Raw genomic sequence first — 23,314 nt, 5'->3', positions numbered from 1 at the left:
GAGGGTTGTCCATAAAGGCTGAAGACCATGTTGATAAAACCCAACGGAAAGCTAAATTTTTCCAGTGTCGCTTTCAGGAAACCCCAGTGCACTCTGTCGAAGGCTTTTTCGGCATCTATCGACAGAAGTGCACTTGGGGTCCCTTCCATCTCGGCTACCTGAATCAAATCGATTATTCTGCGACATGCGTCTCTAGTTTGACTACCGGGCATGAACCCTGATTGGTCATTTGAAATTATAGCCGGGATAATTTTTGCTAGCCTTGTCGCTATAATTGCAGAAAAAATTTTAATGTCTCCATTTAGGAGAGATATAGGTCTATGATTTTCTACCTTTGAGCTATCTTTCCCACTTTTCGGGATGGTTATTATCTTGGCTATTAACATTTCCTCCGGTATATATATGTTACGTTTTATTTAGTTAAACATCTCAACTAGATATGGGGATAATATATCAATAAACTGACAATAATACTCATTTGTTAGTCCGTCTGGGCCTGGTGCCTTCGCCTTTTTTAACTTATTTATTGTTAGCTTGACTTCTTGTAAGGTAAAGTCCTCTACTAGTTCCTGTGCTTGCTGTTGATTTATACTAGGTAAGGGTAGCGGTTTAAGAAAGGCCTCAATAAGATGTATGTCTGGCCTGGATACCTCGCCCTTAATCTCCAAATTATATAAACCTGAATAAAAGTCCTGAAAAGTGGCTACAATTTTTTGAGGATCATAGGTTACAGACCCATCTGACCCATATGATCTTTTCTAGTTTGATGTCTGGTGCTTCTTTCTTGAATTTATCTGTCAAAAATTTATTTCTGTTACCATCTAGTTCGAATTTATGTAATTTTTGTTTACGTAATGCTTCTCTATAATCTTGAAGGGATAGCAACTGTATTTTTTGCCGTAAATGTGTAATTATATCTGCTATATTTTTGTTTGGGTTTAGTTTGACATTTTTCTAACGTATGTATGCGTTTTATGAGGGCGTCCCGTTCTTTAGATTCCTCCTTCCTCATATAGGAATTCAACATTTTGAGGTGCCCCCTAAAGAATGCCTTATGGGCACACCACAAAAGAGTTGGTGAATTGCACCCTACTATGTTTTTTTAAAAAAAATTTTTTAAATCCACCTCTAACCTTTTTTTTTAATTTTTAACCCCTTAACGACTTGGCCTTTTTTAGTTTTTTTCACTTCCATTTTTCACACCCCACCTTCAAAAATCTATAACTTTTTTATTTTTCCACATAAAGAGCTCTGTTATGGCTTATTTTCTGCGTAACAAATTGCACTTCGTAGTGACGGTATTTAATATTCCATGGCGCGTACTGGGAAGCGGGAAAAAAATTCCAAATGCAGTGAAAATGGTGAAAAAACACATTTGCGACGTTTTCTTGTGGGCTTGGATTTTACAGCTTTCACTGTGTGCCCCAAATGACAGGTCTACTTTATTCTTTGGGTTGCTACGATCACAGGGATACCACATTTGTACAGGTTTTATAATGTTTTCATACATTTAAAAAAATTAAAACCTCCTGTACAAAAAATTTTTTTTTGATTTTGCCATCTTCTGGCGCTAATAACTTTTTCATACTTTGGTGTACGAAGCTGTGGGTGGTGTCATTTTTTGCGACTTTTGATGGCGTTTTCATTGCTATCATTGTTAGGACTGTGCTACCTTTTGATCACTTTTTATAAATTTTTTTATATTTTCCAAAATGGCAAAAAAATGTCATTTTTGACTTTGGACGCTATTTTCCGTTACGGGGTTAAACGCAGTGAAAAACCGTTATTATATTTTGATAGATCGGACATTTTCGGACGCGGTGATACCTAATGTGTTTATGATTTTTACTGTTTATTAATATTAATATCAGTTCTAGGGAAAGGGGGGTGATTTGAATTTTTAGGTTTTTTTAATATAATTTTTTTTTTTTAAACTTTTTTTTACTTTAACTATTTTTCAGACTCCCTAGGGTACTTTAACCCTAGGTTGTCTGATCGATCCTACCATATACTGCCATACTGCAATATGGCAGTATATGGGGATTTTACTCCTCATTCATTACAATGTGCTGATAGCACATTGTAATGAATAGTTTAAAACGAGACAGCTTCGGGCCTCCGTGAGGCCCGATGCTGTCATGGCAACGGATCACCGCTCCCCGTGACGTCATCGGGGAGCGAAGGTCCGCGCCAAGATGGCGGCGCCCATGCGGCGCCATCTTTTTGAAGCCTCCTGCAGCATTGCCGGAGGCGATCGCGGTGAAAGCACCCGCGATCGGTGCTAGCACCGATCGCGGGTGTTACCGGTAAGCCTTTGCTGCAATATGCAGCAAAGACTTACCGGCTATGGAGAGGGCTCGGCCCGCGAGCCCTCTCCATGCACCGGGACCCGGCGCGCGCCGTACTAGTACGGCGCGCGTCGGGAAGGGGTTAAGAACCATAAAGCTCAATCTCCATGTTCTACCAAGCACCGTCGTTCCTTCAAGTGATATCCTCAGTTTTATCGGGGAATGATCTGAAAATGTCATTGGCATAATATCTGCCTTCACTGTCTTATTTATTAATGCTCTACTCACTAAAAAATAATCTATTCTTGAATAACTTAGGTGTGGGTTGGAAAAGAAAGTATAATCTCTCTTTTCTCCATGTTCATATCTCCACACGTCATGCAAGTCCACCTCTTTTATAATTTTATCAATACATGGTCTTTTCTTTGTTCCGGGGCCATTATTTGTAGAGTCTAAACGTGTGTTTATAATAGCATTAAAATCCCCGCCTACAATAATGTTTCTTTTGTAAGAGTTGGTTAGTTTACTAAAAACAGTTTTTATAAACTTTTTTTGACCTCTGTTTGGGGCATAGATGTTCAGGATAGTATATGGTCGGTTGTAAATAAGACCGTGAATTAGAACATACCTCCCCTGACTATCCTGCTCACATTTCACCTCTGCTATTGGAAGTGTTTTTTTTGTTGCTATTAACACACCGGCTTTTTTTTTGTCTTTATTTGACGCAAAATACATAGATGTATAGAGATTGGCTCTAAATCTATGTTGGTCTTTTTCCAGCAGGTGTGTTTCTTGCAACAAAACGACATCTGGGGAGTGAGATTTTATACAATTCCATACCATAAATCTCTTTGCTGGTGAATTAAGCCCTCGGACATTTATACTTATCAATTCTAAATACACCATTTTTATTTATATACATTAGGATTATTTACCAATCTTCTAATTTCTGTGACGAGCCATACCAACATGCTATAAATGTAAAAACACCAATCCCAAATCAGCACTTTTTCAACCGGTTTACAGCAGATATTTTTTTGTTATATAAAAAGGTCATACATTCCCCAAAATGGTATCAATGAAAGTGCCAGATCAGCCCACAAAAATGGCACCGTACACAACTCCATACACCAAAGTGTAAAAAAGTTATTGTTGAGAATACGGTGAAACAAGGAAATTTTTTGTATAAAAGATTTACATGTTTTTGTGTTAAATCCGTGCTACCCGTCAAAACACACTTATTATGAGAAACACCTAGTGAAACAAACAACCACATGAACGGACAATTGTATGCCATACCATAAACAAAAATATTTACAAAAGCAGCATAAGTGAGGGCCATGCAATAGTGCAGATTTGCCAGTGTTGGGAGTAAAGAAAAGGTTGGGTCTCACCAGTCTTCTTCCAGGGATAGCTGCAATGGCAACCGCTTAGTCCAGTGATGACCTGTTCGTCCCTAATGTAGCAGATAGCCTGATCCCCTTTGTATTGCTCCCAGCTCTTACAAGGGTGGTCCCAAATCTGCCCCTATACCAGCTGTTATTGCATATCTTCATTATTTCCCTACGCGTTTCGTGCAGCGGTACTTGTGCATCATCGGGGGAATCCAAATAAGTTAAACTGGTACTAGCACCAGTTTGCTGTGCCACAGTGGGCTGTGTGCACAGGCGCTTGCTAGCGCTCTGATATCTAACGAACGGGCAGTGGCTCGTGGCTAACAGCTGCATGCATACACCTAGTCACTAGGTAGGAAGCCCTGCGTCGGCACCAGTCTACTGCGCATGCGTCAGAAATGGCCAGCTCCGCCCAGGCCATGCCCACTCTGACGTTCGTAGGAGATCGCGTCATGGCGTGGGAGGAGTCTGTGTTCGGGAGCATACAGGGGGAATTCCCTCATGCTTTGATTACAGTGTGCATATTCCCTGCTTGCATCCGCCGTGACAGCTTAGGGGGAAAAGCAAATACCTCCACTAAATTAGAATCCCGACGATAGTATATCAATCGGAGCTTATAGGTCGCATCACAGAACTGAGGAAATATAGCCTCATTGTTCGTTGCAGAACCCGGAGGTTCCAAATAACTGGTCAAATAAAATCTAGTTTTTGGCAGGTTTAAAATGTAATGGCAACCACTTAAATACGAGCCAGCTTTGGTTGGACCACATATTGAGGGTACATGAGGATTAAGGTACAGAGAGGGGAGGGAAAAGAGGCTCATGCAAATAAGGATACAGAAATGCGGTACCTAATATTGATGCTTACAATTGGTATATCTCCGCCCATAGATGTGAATGTTTTGGTGCATCAGAGGAAGCAAACATAGCTGATGGTTTCATTTAAACCCTTAGGGGCCACTGTGTCCAGGAGAAGGATCCATCTTGCTTCACATTGCAGGATGGACCTGTCCCAATTGCTTCTCTAACTGGTCTGGAGATAGCCTCGATACCATGGATGCTAATTTTCTTGGCATCGCCATTGTGGACCAAGTTAATGTGGCGGGCCAAAGGTGTGTCCCTCTTATGGATGATATCGCCCAAGTGTGCTCCTATCCTCCTTCTTAATTGGCAGATGGTTTTGCCAATATATTCTAGCTTGCATTCACAGATCGCCCTGTAAATTACTCTTTCAGTCCTGCAGTTGATGAATTGTTTGATCTTATAAGTGCTGCCTGTCACTGTAGATGTGAAGGCTTTACATCTCTTCACATAAGGGCAGGCAATGCACCCACTGCAGCAGAAGCTGCCAACAACTTCTGTTTTTTTCAAGCCAGGTAGATCCTTGTTCTTGCATGAAGTGATTCCGCACTAGTCTATCTTTAAGCGAGCGGCCTTTCCTGTATGTTACAGTTGGATATTTACTGATTACTTCCCTCACGTCAGGATCCATCAATAAGATGTCCCAGTGTTTTTCCAGGATTCTTTTGGCATCAGATGCCCCATTATCGAAGGTGGTGATGAGTCTAATAATTTTATCCTCCTTTGGTTTTTCTTGTTTTTTGAGGAGGTCAATACGATTTTTTGCTAGGGCATCTTGAAAAGCTGTTCCTAACCCCTTACCGACATGTGACGTAATAGTACGTCACATGTCTGGTCCCGGTGCATGGAGAGGGCTTGCGGGCCGAGCCCTCTCCATAGTTGGTAAGTCTTTGATGCATGTTGCAGCAAATAATTTTTGTACAGGAGCCCAATAGGGTTAATGTTCAGCTCTTGAACAAAGGTAGTGAACTCTGATGCAGAGCCCCTCCAAATGACCAGTACATTATCTATGTACCTGTGCCAGGCATCTACTTTTACTGTATCCAATAGGTTGTCATCATTGAATACGAGGGTTTCCTCCCACCAGCCCAGGAGCAAGTTGGGGTAGGTTGGCGCACATGGCCAACCCATCGCCGTGCAACTGAGCTGGTGGTAGAACCTTTCATTAAACAGGAAGAAGTTTTTGGTTAAACGAAATGCCAGGGCTTTCAGAAGGAACTTATTGTGTTCTTCTTGTTGCCTGCCCCTAGATCTCAGGAAGTGGGCTACTGCTTTTAGGCCCATGTTGTGGGGAATGGAAGAATATAACGCTTCCACGTCCACACTCCCTATGAGATGCTCCTCATCCAGAGTTAAACCTTCTAATTTTGACAGAAGGTCAAGGGTATCTCTTGTATACGAGGGGAGTGCTACAACAAATTCCCTTAGCACCATGTCTAGGTAAATTCCCAGATTCTGCGTAATGTTATCAACCCCAGAGACAATGGGGCATCCCTTAAGGGGGGAGAGCCCCTTATGTATATTGGGGAGGCTGTAGAAGGTTGCTACTACCGGATTCTTCGGTCTAAGAAAGTTGAATTCAGAGTCATTAATAATACCTTCGGTTTTTGCCTGCTGGAGTTATATATCCAGCTCTTGAATATAATTCTTGGTGGGGTTTTTCGGGTAGGATTTCATACGTCTCTCTATCGTTCAAAAGGTCCAAGCACATTTCTTTATATTGGGTAGTTCTCAGGAGGACTTCCTACCTAGTGACTAGGTGTATGCCTGCAGCTCTTAGATGAGCCCCGGATGAGCCACTGCCAGTTCGTTAGATATCAGAGTGCTAGCATGCGCCTGTCCACACAGCCCACTGTGGCACAGCAAGCATACTAGCACCAGTTTAACTTATTTGGATTCCCGTGATGAGTGCACAAGTACCGCTGCACGAAACACGTAGGGAAATAATGAAGATATGCAATTTAGAGTAAGGGCATAACAGCTGGTATAGGGGCAGATTTGGGACCGCTCTTGTAAGGGCTGGGAGCAATACAAAGGGGATCAGGCTATCAGCTACATTAGGGACGAACAGGGCATCACTGGACTAAGCGGTTGCCATTGCAGCTACCCCTGGAAGAAGACGGGTGAGATCCGACCTTTTCTTTACTCCCAACACTGGCAAATCTGCACTATCGCATGTGGCCCTCTCTTATGCTGCTCTTGTAAATATTTTTGGTTATGGTACAGCATACAATTGTCCGTTCATGTGGTTGTTTGTTTCACTAGGTGTTTCTCATAATAAGTGTGTTTTGATGGGTACCACAGATTTGAGCGTGGATATTTTTACTTACCTCTATTAAAAGTTATGTTTTAATTATCTGTGTCATTTTGCTAAAGTTGTATAATGATTTGATGCCGTGGTCAACTGCTTGTCCTATACGTGTCACCTCCAGAAATCAGTGACTTGTACAGGCTGTCTTCCTCATTTTTGTGTTAAATGTATTAAAACATAATAAAACCAATATAAATAGTATTCCTGTTCTCATCCCGTAGCAAATAACAAAGAGTAAATGAGAGATGTCACTGGATTGTGTATAGTGAAAGATGTTCCCCGTTTTTCCATTATCCCTGCGTTTTCAATACATTACATGGAATATAAAATTCTAACACTTGGATGTAAAATTTGTTCTTTAGATAACAAGTCCTCATACAATTTAAAAATTTTATGCCCACTTCCCAAGCAAAAAATATCCCTTTAAGTTTTTATATCCGTGTTATTGTTCATTAAGCTATATCCACTAAATTTGCCATAAAAATCACCAGCACACCAATCCATGATTGGTATGTTTTATTGCTGTTTTAGCTGCAATCACTCAGCGATGGGTAGTATAAAATTGGGAGAGGGCTCACTAAGCAGACACATAATGTGGTATGAGATGCTGTGTGTTGACAGTGTGGTTAGATTATCAGTTTACAGGTTTATATACACTTTAATTTTTAGCTTCTGAACATTCACTTTTATCATAGATGAGAGATGAGACGGATCAAAGATGATGAGATCCGTGAGATGCATACAATTACATTTTCAGCCACAATATACTGTCAGATCTGTGGTGACTCCCTCCCCTGCATAAAGACCTTATCTGCTTGTAGCTTGTAGCTTTTTGCTTGCCGGCAGGAAGTCTCTGTGTGAGCTTTTCTTGGAATGCAAGTTTGGGGGCTGGAGTCAGAGAGCAGCTCAGTGCAGTATCAGACCGGAGAACAGTAGGTCTTCAATAAAGTCAGAAGATTTAGGGTCAGGTCCCGGGGTAACACAGCACGTTCAGCGTTCTGAGAGAACAGAGGCTGCCCTAGCCATCCACACAATGTAGGCACAGACTAGCGCTTCTTGAGATGCAGCCTGTGCACCTTAGTAATCTCATTCTTAGAATGTGCATTTATAAACCGACACGTAATATAAAAGTGTGACGTGAATGACTGCCCATTGTAAAAGCATCGGAAGAACGTGTATTCATATATACAGTCTGGTGCCATACACAGATGGTTACCTACACTATCACTTCTGTAGACTAACGTGATTACAAAGTGATAATGTGCAACATTGTTTCATAGTGGTACAGAAGTATAAACACAGCAACATTGGGCGGCCAATTTGATACACTAATAATAAAAGTTATATTTTATCTGGTATCTAGTCCCCTCTACTATCCCGCTTTTTCCTACAAAAAGAATAAGCTTACACTCGGTGGTGCCTACCTGGCAGAATAATAGGAACAATCTTTTGGACTTAATTCATGTGAACTATTAATAGAGGTACATTGGTAAATTACCTAATGTCTTGCCCTCCACACTTACACACACATTACTAAAACCAAGAGGTAAAGTGGCCAACCCTTTAATGTTTTTAGGTGACAGCCCGAAACTTGAAAGACCTACAGAACATCTGTATGGAGGAATTGGCAAAAATCCCTGCTGTAATGTGTGCAAACTTGGTCAACAAATACAGAAAATGTGGGGGGCATGGCCTGGCCGGACATGTAGCCGGATATGCTTGATGGGGTGGGTGAAATAACCGGTGCGGCTACCATTTTATAGCATTTTGCGTCTGGCTCTCCACCTTGCCTTCTGCTCTGGTGTTCCTGGTGTTGGGTGACCGTTGACGGCAAACCCAGCTACCCTCCTGTGGTCTCTGGTGCTGGATTGCCAGACACGGACGTGGTCCAGCCTCCATCTTGGGCTTGCCGCCCCTGCACGTGGATCGGCAGCTGTGTGTATCCCTTCTTGCCACTTGTGGAGATTTTGCTATATGTCTAGCTTCCATCTGTGCAGACTTTGCCATATATCTAGTTGCCACCTTTGGAGACTTTGCCATATATTTACTTGTCCACTGTGGAGTTGTCATATTCCTACCTATCATCTGTGCAGTCTTTGCTATGCATCTAATTGTTAGCTGCTGAGAAAACTTTGGAATGAGAGTGCCCGAGGCCGGCAGCCCCTTGGATGCGAGTGCCCGAGGCCGGCAGCCCCTTGGATGCGAGTGCCCGAGGCCGGCAGCCCCTTGGATGCGAGTGCCCGAGGCCGGCAGCCCCTTGGATGCGAGTGCCCGAGGCCGGCAGCCCCTTGGATGCGAGTGCCCGAGGCCGGCAGCCCCTTGGATGCGAGTGCCCGAGGCCGGCAGCCCCTTGGATGCGAGTGCCCGAGGCCGGCAGCCCCTTGGATGCGAGTGCCCGAGGCCGGCAGCCCCTTGGATGCGAGTGCCCGAGGCCGGCAGCCCCTTGGATGCGAGTGCCCGAGGCCGGCAGCCCCTTGGATGCGAGTGCCCGAGGCCGGCAGCCCCTTGGATGCGAGTGCCCGAGGCCGGCAGCCCCTTGGATGCGAGTGCCCGAGGCCGGCAGCCCCTTGGATGCGAGTGCCCGAGGCCGGCAGCCCCTTGGATGCGAGTGCCCGAGGCCGGCAGCCCCTTGGATGCGAGTGCCCGAGGCCGGCAGCCCCTTGGATGCGAGTGCCCGAGGCCGGCAGCCCCTTGGATGCGAGTGCCCGAGGCCGGCAGCCCCTTGGATGCGAGTGCCCGAGGCCGGCAGCCCCTTGGATGCGAGTGCCCGAGGCCGGCAGCCCCTTGGATGCGAGTGCCCGAGGCCGGCAGCCCCTTGGATGCGAGTGCCCGAGGCCGGCAGCCCCTTGGATGCGAGTGCCCGAGGCCGGCAGCCCCTTGGATGCGAGTGCCCGAGGCCGGCAGCCCCTTGGATGCGAGTGCCCGAGGCCGGCAGCCCCTTGGATGCGAGTGCCCGAGGCCGGCAGCCCCTTGGATGCGAGTGCCCGAGGCCGGCAGCCCCTTGGATGCGAGTGCCCGAGGCCGGCAGCCCCTTGGATGCGAGTGCCCGAGGCCGGCAGCCCCTTGGATGCGAGTGCCCGAGGCCGGCAGCCCCTTGGATGCGAGTGCCCGAGGCCGGCAGCCCCTTGGATGCGAGTGCCCGAGGCCGGCAGCCCCTTGGATGCGAGTGCCCGAGGCCGGCAGCCCCTTGGATGCGAGTGCCCGAGGCCGGCAGCCCCTTGGATGCGAGTGCCCGAGGCCGGCAGCCCCTTGGATGCGAGTGCCCGAGGCCGGCAGCCCCTTGGATGCGAGTGCCCGAGGCCGGCAGCCCCTTGGATGCGAGTGCCCGAGGCCGGCAGCCCCTTGGATGCGAGTGCCCGAGGCCGGCAGCCCCTTGGATGCGAGTGCCCGAGGCCGGCAGCCCCTTGGATGCGAGTGCCCGAGGCCGGCAGCCCCTTGGATGCGAGTGCCCGAGGCCGGCAGCCCCTTGGATGCGAGTGCCCGAGGCCGGCAGCCCCTTGGATGCGAGTGCCCGAGGCCGGCAGCCCCTTGGATGCGAGTGCCCGAGGCCGGCAGCCCCTTGGATGCGAGTGCCCGAGGCCGGCAGCCCCTTGGATGCGAGTGCCCGAGGCCGGCAGCCCCTTGGATGCGAGTGCCCGAGGCCGGCAGCCCCTTGGATGCGAGTGCCCGAGGCCGGCAGCCCCTTGGATGCGAGTGCCCGAGGCCGGCAGCCCCTTGGATGCGAGTGCCCGAGGCCGGCAGCCCCTTGGATGCGAGTGCCCGAGGCCGGCAGCCCCTTGGATGCGAGTGCCCGAGGCCGGCAGCCCCTTGGATGCGAGTGCCCGAGGCCGGCAGCCCCTTGGATGCGAGTGCCCGAGGCCGGCAGCCCCTTGGATGCGAGTGCCCGAGGCCGGCAGCCCCTTGGATGCGAGTGCCCGAGGCCGGCAGCCCCTTGGATGCGAGTGCCCGAGGCCGGCAGCCCCTTGGATGCGAGTGCCCGAGGCCGGCAGCCCCTTGGATGCGAGTGCCCGAGGCCGGCAGCCCCTTGGATGCGAGTGCCCGAGGCCGGCAGCCCCTTGGATGCGAGTGCCCGAGGCCGGCAGCCCCTTGGATGCGAGTGCCCGAGGCCGGCAGCCCCTTGGATGCGAGTGCCCGAGGCCGGCAGCCCCTTGGATGCGAGTGCCCGAGGCCGGCAGCCCCTTGGATGCGAGTGCCCGAGGCCGGCAGCCCCTTGGATGCGAGTGCCCGAGGCCGGCAGCCCCTTGGATGCGAGTGCCCGAGGCCGGCAGCCCCTTGGATGCGAGTGCCCGAGGCCGGCAGCCCCTTGGATGCGAGTGCCCGAGGCCGGCAGCCCCTTGGATGCGAGTGCAGTCTATAGATACATACAAAATATATTTGTTAATCCATTCGATTTTGTTACAGCTAAGAGCAGTTATTTACTATCCCGGGCAATTAAGGGAGCTACAGCTAGTGACAGGGATATAATTGAGAGGCTTTAATAGTAAAACCCCATACATTCTACCATTTTAGAAAAAATACCTGTCACTGTATGTAACACAACTTTTTTTTTTTTTTTTTTTTTAAGTTTAACATCTAAATTGTTTTACACTTGTTAAAACCAAATTGGATGCAATGTTAAAAATGTCATTGTTTCTGACTAAATTAATGTATTTTTCAAAAAATTTACAAATTCTCAGTGGATAAAATGCCACAATGGATTTCGCTTTCAGATTTTTGCATTGTTTTTGCCTGTTTACTGTACCAAAACAATGTGTTATCTTCATTTTATGAATTACTACGATTACGGTGATACCTAATTTATATATTTTTTTTAAATATTTTTACAATTTTACGAAAGAAAAACCAATATAGAGAAAATCTCATTTGTTTTAGCATCGCTATCTTTTCAGAGACATTACTTTAGTATTTTTTGGTTGACAGAGCTGGTTTAGGGCTCATTTCATGTTGCATTGTTTTTTTCAGTAGGACCGTTTTGGCGCACATCACTTTTTATCACTTTTTGGAACCTTTCTGTGAAGGGATTATATAAAAAATTTACATTTCTGGCATATTATTCTATTTTTTTTTTTTTAGGTTTTTTTTTTTTTTACAGCTTGTCCAATAATGTTTTATTGTACAGATTGACAGTTTCTTTTGTGATTTTGTGTTTTCTGTACTTTATTAGATGTGTATAGGAAATAATGGTGATCCTTTGATCGCTTGTTCAAGCTCTTATTGATCTAACACAGGGCAATATAGATGTACTACGCATGCTTACCGTGTTACATCTGGGTGACGGCTTGTGCATGAGGGAAGTGAGGCTATTGGCCATCTGATTTTTTTTTTTTTTTAGATGAGTCAGGGAGCTTTGGCTTGTAACCCATTTGTGCCAAATTCCTCAGACATAGGGGAGGAAATTGTAAATAAATTACTGTTGGTCATATAATTTAGTCTCTTTCTAACTATACTATGTAAAAAGAAAAAAATGTTGGCCAAGGTGCACATAGTTAGTCTGGACCTTTACTTTGCTGACATTATCCTCATATTCAATAATGAATATGTTCAGTGTCTAACTGTTATATACTAACTTAAATAGTTTGAACCAAAGAGGAATCAATGATAGAGAAAAACCTTGTCTGAAGTGAAGTGTTGGAGATGCCTTATAATAGCCTCCAGCATGTTTCACCAACTTGTCTACATCAGTTGTATATTTTATTGCATTGATGGATGTATTACACAGATGGTCATTCTTTGCAAAATAGTTAGTAATTGAAATGTCAGTCAGTTTGGCATTGCTGAATAAGGCAGAACCATATTCAAACAGGATGAGTGAGATCAATGATTTCCCCTGGTATCAAGGAGATAATAACAGAGCCAAGTTTTGCTCCCCAATGGTTTTGCAGTACCGTGACTTTTAATCCAGCAGTAAAGTAGGTGACAACTCCAATGAGCTGCAAATCTAAAATGCATGGCGTTCATATGTCTTTTATCACATCTTTTGTACCTTTTCATCAGAAAGTAACTTCTTAAAAACTTGGGCTCAAGTTTCCTAAGTGACTTTAATGACTATAAAGTTCTATTTTTCAAAACTCATTTTTTGTTCTCTCTTTTCTTAATAACTATGGCAGATCTTCCTGCAGACAGATCATAATTAGGGACAAGCTGAAGTTTTTATTGTTTGTATTTTGGGGACTGTACGACCTTTTGATCTATTTCTATCCCAAGTTTTAAAGGCACAGAAATGGTTAAAAGCAGCAATTCAGGCATTTTTTTTCTGTTAAGGTGTTCCTTAAGAAATGAAAATTTTTGGGGCGTGGCTTAGCTGCCGAGCTGAATGGACGCTTGAGTGCAGAGCTCCGCTGATCCCAGCATAAAGCGACTAGAAAACGCTATCAAGCACACAATTAACTTAACCTTTCGGGAACATATCGATGTCCCAACCACCTATGACGAGGAACCGGGCCAAAAGAAAGCTGCAGAAGCAGTGTAAGCTCGAGTTTTATTTTGACAAGGAGCGCAGCAAAGATGGCTGCGACTCCCCGCCACACGCGGCCTCTCCACACTCAGGCAGCTTACTTACCTCTTCACCGTCATCTCAAAGGAGCATCGGCACTAGCGGTGGCGCCACTCCGGAGCGATCCGATTCTGGAGGGACTTCCCTGCCTCAGCGGGTAGAGACACAGAGCCCCTTGGAGAAAAGAGGTAACGGACTCCCGCCATCTTCAGAGACCAGAAGCTCCGCAAAACAGCGCCAGAAGACCCAGCACGTGGCGGCAGACGCAGTAAGTGACGGGCCCCTAGAAACCCCCAATAATGCCCATATAACAGAGGCATTCTCAGGCTTTCACACTACTGATGAGCCTGCTTTGGGAAACCACCTGAGAGAGATGCTTCTGACCCTGGGCACCACTATGCAAAGTAACCTTACCAACTTGCTAACACCAATACGGGCAGAAGTCAAAGAGATAGACTCAAGGGTATCCCATGTCGAAAACAAAATGAGCGACTTTGCCAACACATTTAATCAGTTAGCTGATGCACACAATGAGCTATCTGACGAATTTGAGGCCCTTAAAGCTAAATTAACGGACCTTGAAGATCGCTCCAGGCGCAACAACTTGAAATCCAGGAGCATACCTGAGGACATTCAGGCACAAGAACTTCCTAGCTACATTCAAGGTTTGATGAAACTTCTGTTACCGGAGTGCTCAGCACAGGATCTTGTTATAGACAGGGCCCACAGGGTCCCACGACCGCAACATCTTCCTGACACGACTCCCAGAGATGTCCTAGCCCGGATACACTTCTTCCATACCAAAGACAGAGTCATTGGCAGCCATTAGGAAGGTAGGCACTCTGCCGTCTCCTTTCCAGCAGATAAAAGTATTCGCTGACCTCTCCGCTGCCACACTCCGCCAGAGAAGAGAGCTCTTGCCGATCACTCTCGCCCTGAGAGAACATAAAATCCCATACAGATGGGGATTCCCTGTCAAGATCATCATCCACAAGGAGGGCCTTTTCCATACCATCAACTCCTTAGAAGAGGGTCAGCGTCTCCTCCGAGATTGGAACATAGCCACACAACTGCCGGACAATTTCGGAACTCGACCCAGTTTCCCTCCACAGGACTGGAAGACTGTCACCTCCAAGCGTGCTACCAAGCACTAACTCACATTCTGCTGGGCTCAAGGTGGAGCCGGTTTTGCGTTGATCTGGTCCCGGCTATATCCTTACCTTTCCCCCCACCAGTGGTTAGCTATATTAGCTTCCCTAGCTGAACTCCCAAGCGGGAAACAAAATTTTTCTTTTTCTTTTTTTTGATATATGTTATCTGTTTATGGTTTTGGCTATACAGTTTTCTTGTGTTTTTAAGGCATCCATCCAACCTCTTGATATCAACCAATTTGGGACCGGGTGCGGTGGAGAATCGAGCAGGGAGAGGGCCAACTTGACACCATACAGGGCAAGCACCGTGATGGACATAATAGCATCATTGAACATCATCCCCCACGGTTACCATGGTTCTTAAATTAGCCACCTTAAATGTGAAGGGCCTAAACAACCCTTGTAAAAGCCTCTTTCCACATGTAAGATCTATGTCCCTGAAATGCGACATCTTTTGTGCCCAAGAAACTCACCTACTTGAGTCAGATGCTCACAGAATCAAACACCCTCTCTTTCCCCACATATTCCACAGCCATTTTAATAAAAAACAGAGGGGTGATGTTAGCTATTAAAAATACTGTGGCCTTCTCCCTGATCTCCTGCAAAGCTGACCCGATGGGTAGATATATAATTCTGAATGCTCTAATTAATGATGTGGAATACACGTTGATGGGTGTTTACGCCCCCAACAAACGTCCCCTAAAATTCTTCCATAAGCTCCTTCGCATGGTGGACACCTCCAGAAATAACCATATTATATGGTGCGGAGACTTCAACATGGTCTCAGACCCTTCTATAGACTCCACCTCTACCAATAGATTAGCATTGCAATCCCTATATAATACTCTATGTGACCATGACCTATACGATAGCTGGAGACTACTTCATGATACTGAGAGGGATTACTCTTTCTTCTCTAGCAAACATAATTCATATTCCCGCATAGACCTCTTCCTAACTTCCAGTTCCCTTCTCTACCTCACCAAAAAATAGATGGTGACATAGATATTATTAAATAGTCCGATCATGCTGCAGTTACCTTAGAAATAGAGGAATCCTACAACTGCACTAATTGCCGCATCTGGAGATGCAATGATTTTTTGTTAGCAAACCCAAAAACGATTGAGAAGTTCACTGTAGCCTTACAAGAATATTTTCATTTCACGCAAAAAGTGGAAGAAAATCCCTTGCAAACCTGGAACGGTCACAAGGTATTTATTAGAGGTCTTTTTATGCAACTAGGCAGTAGAATGAAAAGAGAAAGGGAAAAGAAGGTTGATTCGCTGCTCGCGCAGATACGGACTACTAATAAGGCCCAACCCTCGCTACTTACCACTGCACAAATTACAGAGGCAAGACAGGAACTTAGAAACTGTTTCTTATATAAATATGAACAAAATCTCCAAAAAACTAAAGCTAGCAAGTAGAGTTAAACATTTAGAAACCAGATCAAGAATCCCCTTCCTCTCCCCCCCCAGATAACCCTGCAGCCAAAATATGAGACCCTAAAAAGATCTCAAACCTATTTAGAGACTATTATAGCTCCCTCTATAACTTAAGTGCTAACCCAGATACCCCACAACCATCTGAGGCGGATATTCAAAATTTCTTAGCATAAACCTTCCATCGCTAACAGAGAATCAACTATCTTGCCTAAACAAAGCACCCTCTCAGGAGGAAATCCAAAAAATAATAAATTCCCTTCCTGCTAGGAAAGCCCCGGGGCCAGATGGCTTCACGAACCAATATTACAAAACCTTCCAAGATACTCTCCTCCCCCACCTCACAGCCATCTTCTCTGAAGCGGCCTCCCTGGGCTCCTTCCCTAAAGATATGTTGCAAGCCACCATCGTAACAATTCCAAAAACCGGTAAGCCCCCCACCTTCCCTCAAAATTTTCGCCCCATTTCATTGCTCAATATTGATTTAAAAATATACGCGAAAATACTCGCTCTCCGCATGGCTGCGGTCAACCCCTCTTTGGTCAACCTTGACCAGTCGGGTTTCGTACAATCCAGACAAATAACAGACAACTCCAGAAGACTCATTAATATCATAGACCACTTGAACAGATCTGGAGAGAAGGCGGTCGTAGTTACATTGGATGCCAAGAAGGCGTTTGACCGCATTAACTGGTCATTCGCCTTCTCGGTACTAGAAAAGATGGGATTTTCGGGCTCAATACTACAAGCTATAAAAGCCCTATACTCCTGCCCCTCGGCTAATATCTTAGCAAATGGAACACTTTCTGACGACCTAATTTTGACTAATGGGACGAGACAGGGCTGCCCCCTTTCCCCCTCATATTTATCCTTTCCATCGAACCTCTCGCTCAACTTTTAAGGTCCCACGATAGGGTCACCGGAATTAAAATAGGAGATAGAGAGCACCTAATTTCTCTCTATGTGGACAATATAGTCCTAACCCTTTCCAACCCACCTACCTCCTTAGATCATGCTTTATCAGTTACATCAGAATATGGTAAGATCTCTTATTATAAATTGAATCTGCAGAAGTCCCAAATTATGCCCATAAACATCCCCCCCAGCCCCCACCAAAAGACTAAAAGAGAAATTCCAACTAGATTGGCAAGTGAACCAAGTCAAATATTTAGGGATTAACATAACCGCCAAAACGACGCTACTTTACAAGGCCAACTACCCTGGGTCACTGAAAGATATTGGTGAGGAACTCCAGAGTCTCTCGAAAACTGACTCTTCTTGGGTGGGTCGCATCGCCACCTTTCAGATGATGACTCTCCCCAAGCTTTTATACTTATTTCGCATCCTCCCCGTTTACGTGCCTACATCATACTTTAGAGAAATGCAAGGTTTAATCATGAAATATATTTGGGGTAAGAATAAGCCCAGAATAGCCCGCTCTATTATGTATAAACCCCGCCTCCTAGGAGGCATGGGAGTCCCTAACATTCAAGACTATTTTATCGCCACACAGGTTAAACAACTGAAAGAATGGTGGATCGGAGACTTAATTAAACATTGGACCCACATAGAAAATTGCTCGGCCCCAACAAAAAACCTTAGAACCCACTTACTAGGGGCCCTTAGTCCCAGTTGTGCACCCCCGCCCTTGCCCACCCTACTCACAGCTTCTGTGGCTTTGTGGAAGAAATTCCACAGCAGTTGCAAAACTACTAACCTGTCCATGGAAAAGCTGTATCCCCTGACTGCTTTGGAATCCTTCACAATCTAGACCTGGCCTCATGGATAGATAATGGCATCAATTACCTGGAAGACTTAATGCGGGAGGGAACCTTGCTGCCCTTCGCGGAAATAACCCAAAAGTATAAAATATCCCACAGAGACAACTTCACATATCTTAGGATCAGACATGTATTGCAATAACATAACATCCACAATACAGAAGCTAACGAGCACATTTTTGAACTCTGGTCCTCCCCAGGGATCCCATATTCAGAACTACGCAGCATTTATAGAGCATTAGGCTCCAAGGATTCTCTGGTGAAGTCTACACCCATGCTGACGTGGGAAAGAGAGTTTGGCAGAGAGTTTACCCCCCTGGCTTGGAAAAACGCCTTCCGTGAGATAAACTCCTCATTTAAATGCATGACTATTTTTGAAGCAGCAATGAAAACCACTCTACGTTGGTATCTTACCCCTGAAAAGCTGAGCGTGATGTTCCCAGGCACTTCCCATTTATGTTGGAGGCAATGTGCCCACATATCACTGACCTTTGGGAGAAAGTCTTTGAAACGCTTATTAACATCTTGGGCTTCCAGACTGCCCCTTCCCCTGCTCAGGCCTTACTTTTTCTTGATTTGAACCAATTCCCCTCAGACTTCAGGACTCTAACATCCTTTCTATTCATAGCCACTAAGGTGCTTATCACCAGATATTGGAAATCTACAATTACCCCACCCTTTGATGAGATTTTATCATTAATGCATCAAACCTGTATATACGAACGCATGTGGGCGCATAAAAATCACACCCTCAAAAAGTTTGAGCGGAATTGGTAGAGATGGCTAGAACTTCACCCTAACCGATTTCATCCCCCATGAACGTAGACTCAACCCATCCCCCCCACCCCTTTCAAAAGCACTCTAGAGCCCCTCCACCCCCCCCCCTCGCCCAAGCCACACAGGACGCTATCATAACTTCAGTGTGGATGCCTGACTTGTTTGGTTTACTTGTTTGGTTTACTTGTTTACCTTGGCTTCTCTGGAACATAGTGTACATTAACAACTGTATTCAATTTTGGAACCTCATAACATGATGTAATATTTTTACTGCTCTACCTATGTACCCATGCACGGCTCAGATTGACATACATTGCTATAACATGTTCCTAAGCTTTTGTTTGTTTATAAAAATGAAAAAAACTTCAATAAAAAGTATTGGAAGTAAGAAATGAAAATTTTATTTATATTAACAATAATATACAGTACATGATTATTTTATGATCTGGCATTTGGAGAGTTAGGTGCTCATAACATTTTTAGGATTTTATTTATTTGTATATTCAATCTAAAGAGCGCTGTACACTAGAAATGCCGGACAGCTCTCAAAGTTGAGCTGTCTCTTCCTCGGACCACCCCACTCACTCCATAGGCCAGCAGTGACTGCAGAGTATCATGCTGCAGTCACCGCCCCTAATCCCACCCCCTCATGAATGCGCTGGACTGCTTTAAGAGCGGTCCTGCGTTTTTAGTGTACAGTGCAACAGTGTCTGTTAGCAATATCAGAAGTTTCCGATAACGCTAGCTGTGTAACAATGCTGTGATTGTTGTAGCACACGGAGCTGCGTACTCCTAGTGCCGTTTTAAGGGTGACACGTCCTCTTTAAGCTGAGTGTACTTATGTGTGTGTGTGTGTGTGTATGTCTGCTAAAGGAATTAATAGGTCATTTATATGAGCTCTGAACTTTGATTGGTTACTATAGGCAATGAGTATAAGCCAACTTATGTGTGATGTAATATGGATAAAGACAGACAGAGTTAGACATATATATCTATCTATCTATACTAGCTATAGATCCTGGCATTGCAAGGGATAGGAAATTACTGCTCTTGGTTTTAACAAAATAGAAAGGGTGAACAAAAAATATTTTATATGTGGCTGTCTCTGTCTCTGGCCATCAGCTCAAATTTTTTATTTTTGCACAGTTGTTTATAAAATTACAGCTGATCTCTGAATGATTTCCATGTGCAACTGGAACAGTTATACCTCATGCATTTCTGAATAGCAACCAAACATGTCTCAGCTTCTAACTGCTACAGCAGCAGCAGACAATACATCATATATGATGGTTAATAAATGTATTTTGGAAAGTGTGGGGTGAAAATTTTGTCTCAAAACCTAGTCGGTGACGTTCCCATGCGATTTCTTTAGCGGACAAACGTACATGCATAACACACACACTAATATATTAGATAGAGAGAGATAGAGAAAATATTTCTTGTTAACCCATTCCTTTTTGTGATGGATTACTATCCCAGGCAACACCTTGTAAATTATAAAGTTTAAAAATACTTGACTAGAGGAGTGGGGAGCCTTTGAGCATAGTTTTGATACTTGTGGCCACTAGTACCTCACTAATGGTCTAATAGTTCCTGTACAATGCAAAATATTAAATTTATACCAACCATAGAAGTCATATCTATTCTGCATAGTCTGCATTAGTTTAATTTTGTCATTGAAGGCATCAGCAAGCTACAAATGAAAAGTAACAAGTTTTCATTGGTGTATATGAATCTGTACATTTTTTTTGTTGTGGTCAGTCATAAAGGTCATGACCTAGGAGCAAAATAGCTGCTTGACTGATGGCCTCCCTCTCTATTGTATGGAAACGGTTTCTGGCGTTAATAGTTATTAAAAACCATAATGGAAAAATAAAAACGTCCAATTATTTAGATCAGTGTGCAGTAGGTTATGCTCTATAACATGGTATTGTTATCACTGTAGATTTTTCTTCTAAAGGTGATGTCAGTTCTCTGTTGGACAGTCAATGCCTAGTGGTGACAGCTCATTTACAACTTTAGATAGAGCATATATGTGGCTTCAGATTTCATTTTCACAGGGTTGAGTGTGTGAAAAATAGCACTGCTGAGCAAACTGCAAAACTGTAACCTGAAAGTCACCAAATTTCACAAAGTCAGTGTAAGGGAAGCTCTACATTGCATAAGCTTACATTTGTTATTTTGATACCATACAGGTCCCTCTCATACCCCATCCTGCAAACTATCTGTCAGAATACTATAGGAAATGTATTTCTCAGAACTTTTCCTATGTTAACTTCTCTATATAATTGTTTATTTCCAGGGAAAAGATAAAGTTTGAAATGGAGAAAGAGTTTACCCCTCTGGCTTGTCTAAATTCATCAGGTAAACTTTATGGGCCTCTTAAGTATATAGCTAGTTTTATTATAGATATATACAGTGCATAGTTTGTTGTCTTCTATAAAAATGACTAATAATATGCTTAAAGGGAATCTGTCATAAGGGAAAATGCCTTTGTCGGCAATATGAATAAATCTAGTGCTTTTTAATCTATAATTTAGCATTACAGGCAGTCACCGGGTTGCATACAAGATAGGGTCTCTAGGTGTGTTTTTAAGTTGAATTTGCATGTATGTTGGAGCAGATATATTTTTATAAATGTAGCTCCAGACATTTTTTTTTTTTTCTATCCCGGTCACAGTGGTCAGAGTTCTGCCTGTAACTAGGGGTCAACTATAAGTCGGTTGTTCTTAATTCGGTGACTGCTTGTACCTGGCTCCCTGCCAGCAGCATGTGGCAAGTCCCAGGGGAAGGGTTAGGGAAGAGTTGTCTTCTCTTCAATCTACCCTTCCCTTCCTCCTCACTCAGGGATCAGGGTAGAGATTGAGAAGGAGTAGGAGATGACCCACTTCTACTGGTACTCATGACACACTTCTGCCAGGGAGCTAGGACATGTAAAATAATCAATAAAAAAGCACTCAATTTATTCATATTTCTGAAAAAGACAATTTTCAAAATTAACATGCCATAGGCTTTTGTAATCTGTTGCCAGGTAAAAAAAGACCTCCCTGATGACAGGTTCCCTTTAAACGAGCGTAATAAACCAGGGGCACTTATAGATCCGGGTACCGGCTGTGGTAATCTTCTTATGATTGTTATCCATAGCCTTCTTAATTCTAAAATAAACTTTTAAAATGATGCTAATGATAGGTTATGGATGTGTGACAGAAACACTCTCTGTCTTAGACTCACTCTGCCCCCAAAACTTCCTGTAATCTAAGTAGCACTGAGCACACAATGGAAGGGGGGTAAGTGCTCTTCTTGTGTGTAACAGCTTGTTAATATGCAGCCCTGGGGAGGGTTGCGTGGCTAAACCTGGAACAGGAACGCCAGGTCTGTTCATCTCTTTTCAATACGTAGAGATAGCATAGATATCAATGGAGAAATTGCTATGTAAATCTCTTCCCACAAAAATATATCATTCTGCTCAAACTAATTTTTTAATTTGACAGGTTCCCTTTAAAGTTGCAGCTCTTTCTATTTTATAAGGATTATAATAAAATAGAAGTTTCTTTTCCAGTAAGTGAGGTGCTGCATTCTACTTAATAAATTGCATAGATCAAACACATCATTGAAAATGTGATGCCTTAAATTGCATAACCCCCCCCCCCCCCACTTTCCTGTCAACTGAACATTATTACTTTTGTAGCATGATCTCTAATGATACCTTTTAAGGTGTTCATCATCAAATCTTCTGCTACAGCAGCTTTTCTGTGGGATTGGACAAGACCAGCCAGCCTTCTCTCAATGGCTTACAAATGAGCCACATTTCTTAGAGGTTTTAATGTTATGGCTTTATAATTCAGTGTTTTTATCAAGTTTCATTGTCCCCTTTCTACACTGATTTATAATATTTGAGAGTTTAGATTATACCATGCATTCCTCTTAACAAATTGTTTGGACTTTATCACTTGGGGAAAAACTGTCTTTAGTAATTCCATCAAGGGAGTTAACTGGACTCGTGGTCTATTTCCGCCAAAGTCAGCAGTTTCCTCTGAGATGAGATTTGACTCCCCCAATCCCATGCTACACAGATTTTCCTTGCCTTAGTCTTAAAAGCAGGTCAAAGTAATTTTACATTCATCACAAAAAGTACAGAATTTACCAAGCTGGACATGAAGAGATAGCTATTTATGTGTGAAAGTCCTCTTTCTTGTAGAAGCACATGCATTAAATATTGATTTCCCAGGTGGTAACTTGCACAATTTGTTCTTCTAGAAGCATTTTGCCTTTGGGAAGTTGTCATGCCTACCAAGGCAGGCAATCAAAGACATGACTTTTTCGGAAAATCGTCTGTCTTAATTCATGCACAAGAGCCCTTTGTTTTTTAATCTGCTGTGAATAATGGGCATTCCCATGAAACAAATAATATGAAAAGATGTTCTTAAAATGAAAAGATGTTCTTGAAAACCTTCCTTCCTGTAAGGCCAATATACCTTGAGAGAAAAAAAAAACTTAATTGCTTTCATTTAACAAATAAGGCATAATCCTTCTGAAGTATACTCATTATTTTAGTCTATAGAAGAAACTATTTCTTACAGAAAAAAATAATCATTTTTACTTGATGTACAATAATGTAAAATTTTTATTGCAAATTATTTTATGTTTCAAATAACAATTGGGTGTTTTTTCATGCACCAAAAGATATACTATGTATAAAATTACAGTAGGATTACAGGTTTATTATCCCTCTGTTAAAGCACTTGGGAAAGGAGCGTGAAGCCAAATAAATATTGTTGGTTGCTCAAAGAATTTTCACACAAAGTTCTTTTAGAGAA

General features: G+C 43.9%; 1 protein-coding gene across 9 annotated transcripts in view; it reads left to right on the top strand.

The window, feature by feature from the left end:
* TPK1 (thiamin pyrophosphokinase 1) overlaps positions 1–23,314 on the top strand; it is a 335,076-nt gene that overhangs the window by 18,483 nt on the left and 293,279 nt on the right. For all 9 annotated transcript variants that reach the window (XM_072153371.1, XM_072153367.1, XM_072153370.1 and 6 more), the window contains one exon: positions 20,800–20,861. In XM_072153371.1, coding sequence (XP_072009472.1) covers positions 20,819–20,861 — 43 coding nt within the window. In that variant the 5' untranslated portion in view covers positions 20,800–20,818. The remainder of the gene's footprint in view (positions 1–20,799; positions 20,862–23,314) is intronic.

Source organism: Engystomops pustulosus, chromosome 5, assembly GCF_040894005.1.
Source record: "Engystomops pustulosus chromosome 5, aEngPut4.maternal, whole genome shotgun sequence".
In the NCBI taxonomy this organism is placed as follows: Eukaryota; Metazoa; Chordata; class Amphibia; order Anura; family Leptodactylidae; genus Engystomops; species Engystomops pustulosus.
This window is presented reverse-complemented; position numbering and strand designations above follow the sequence as displayed.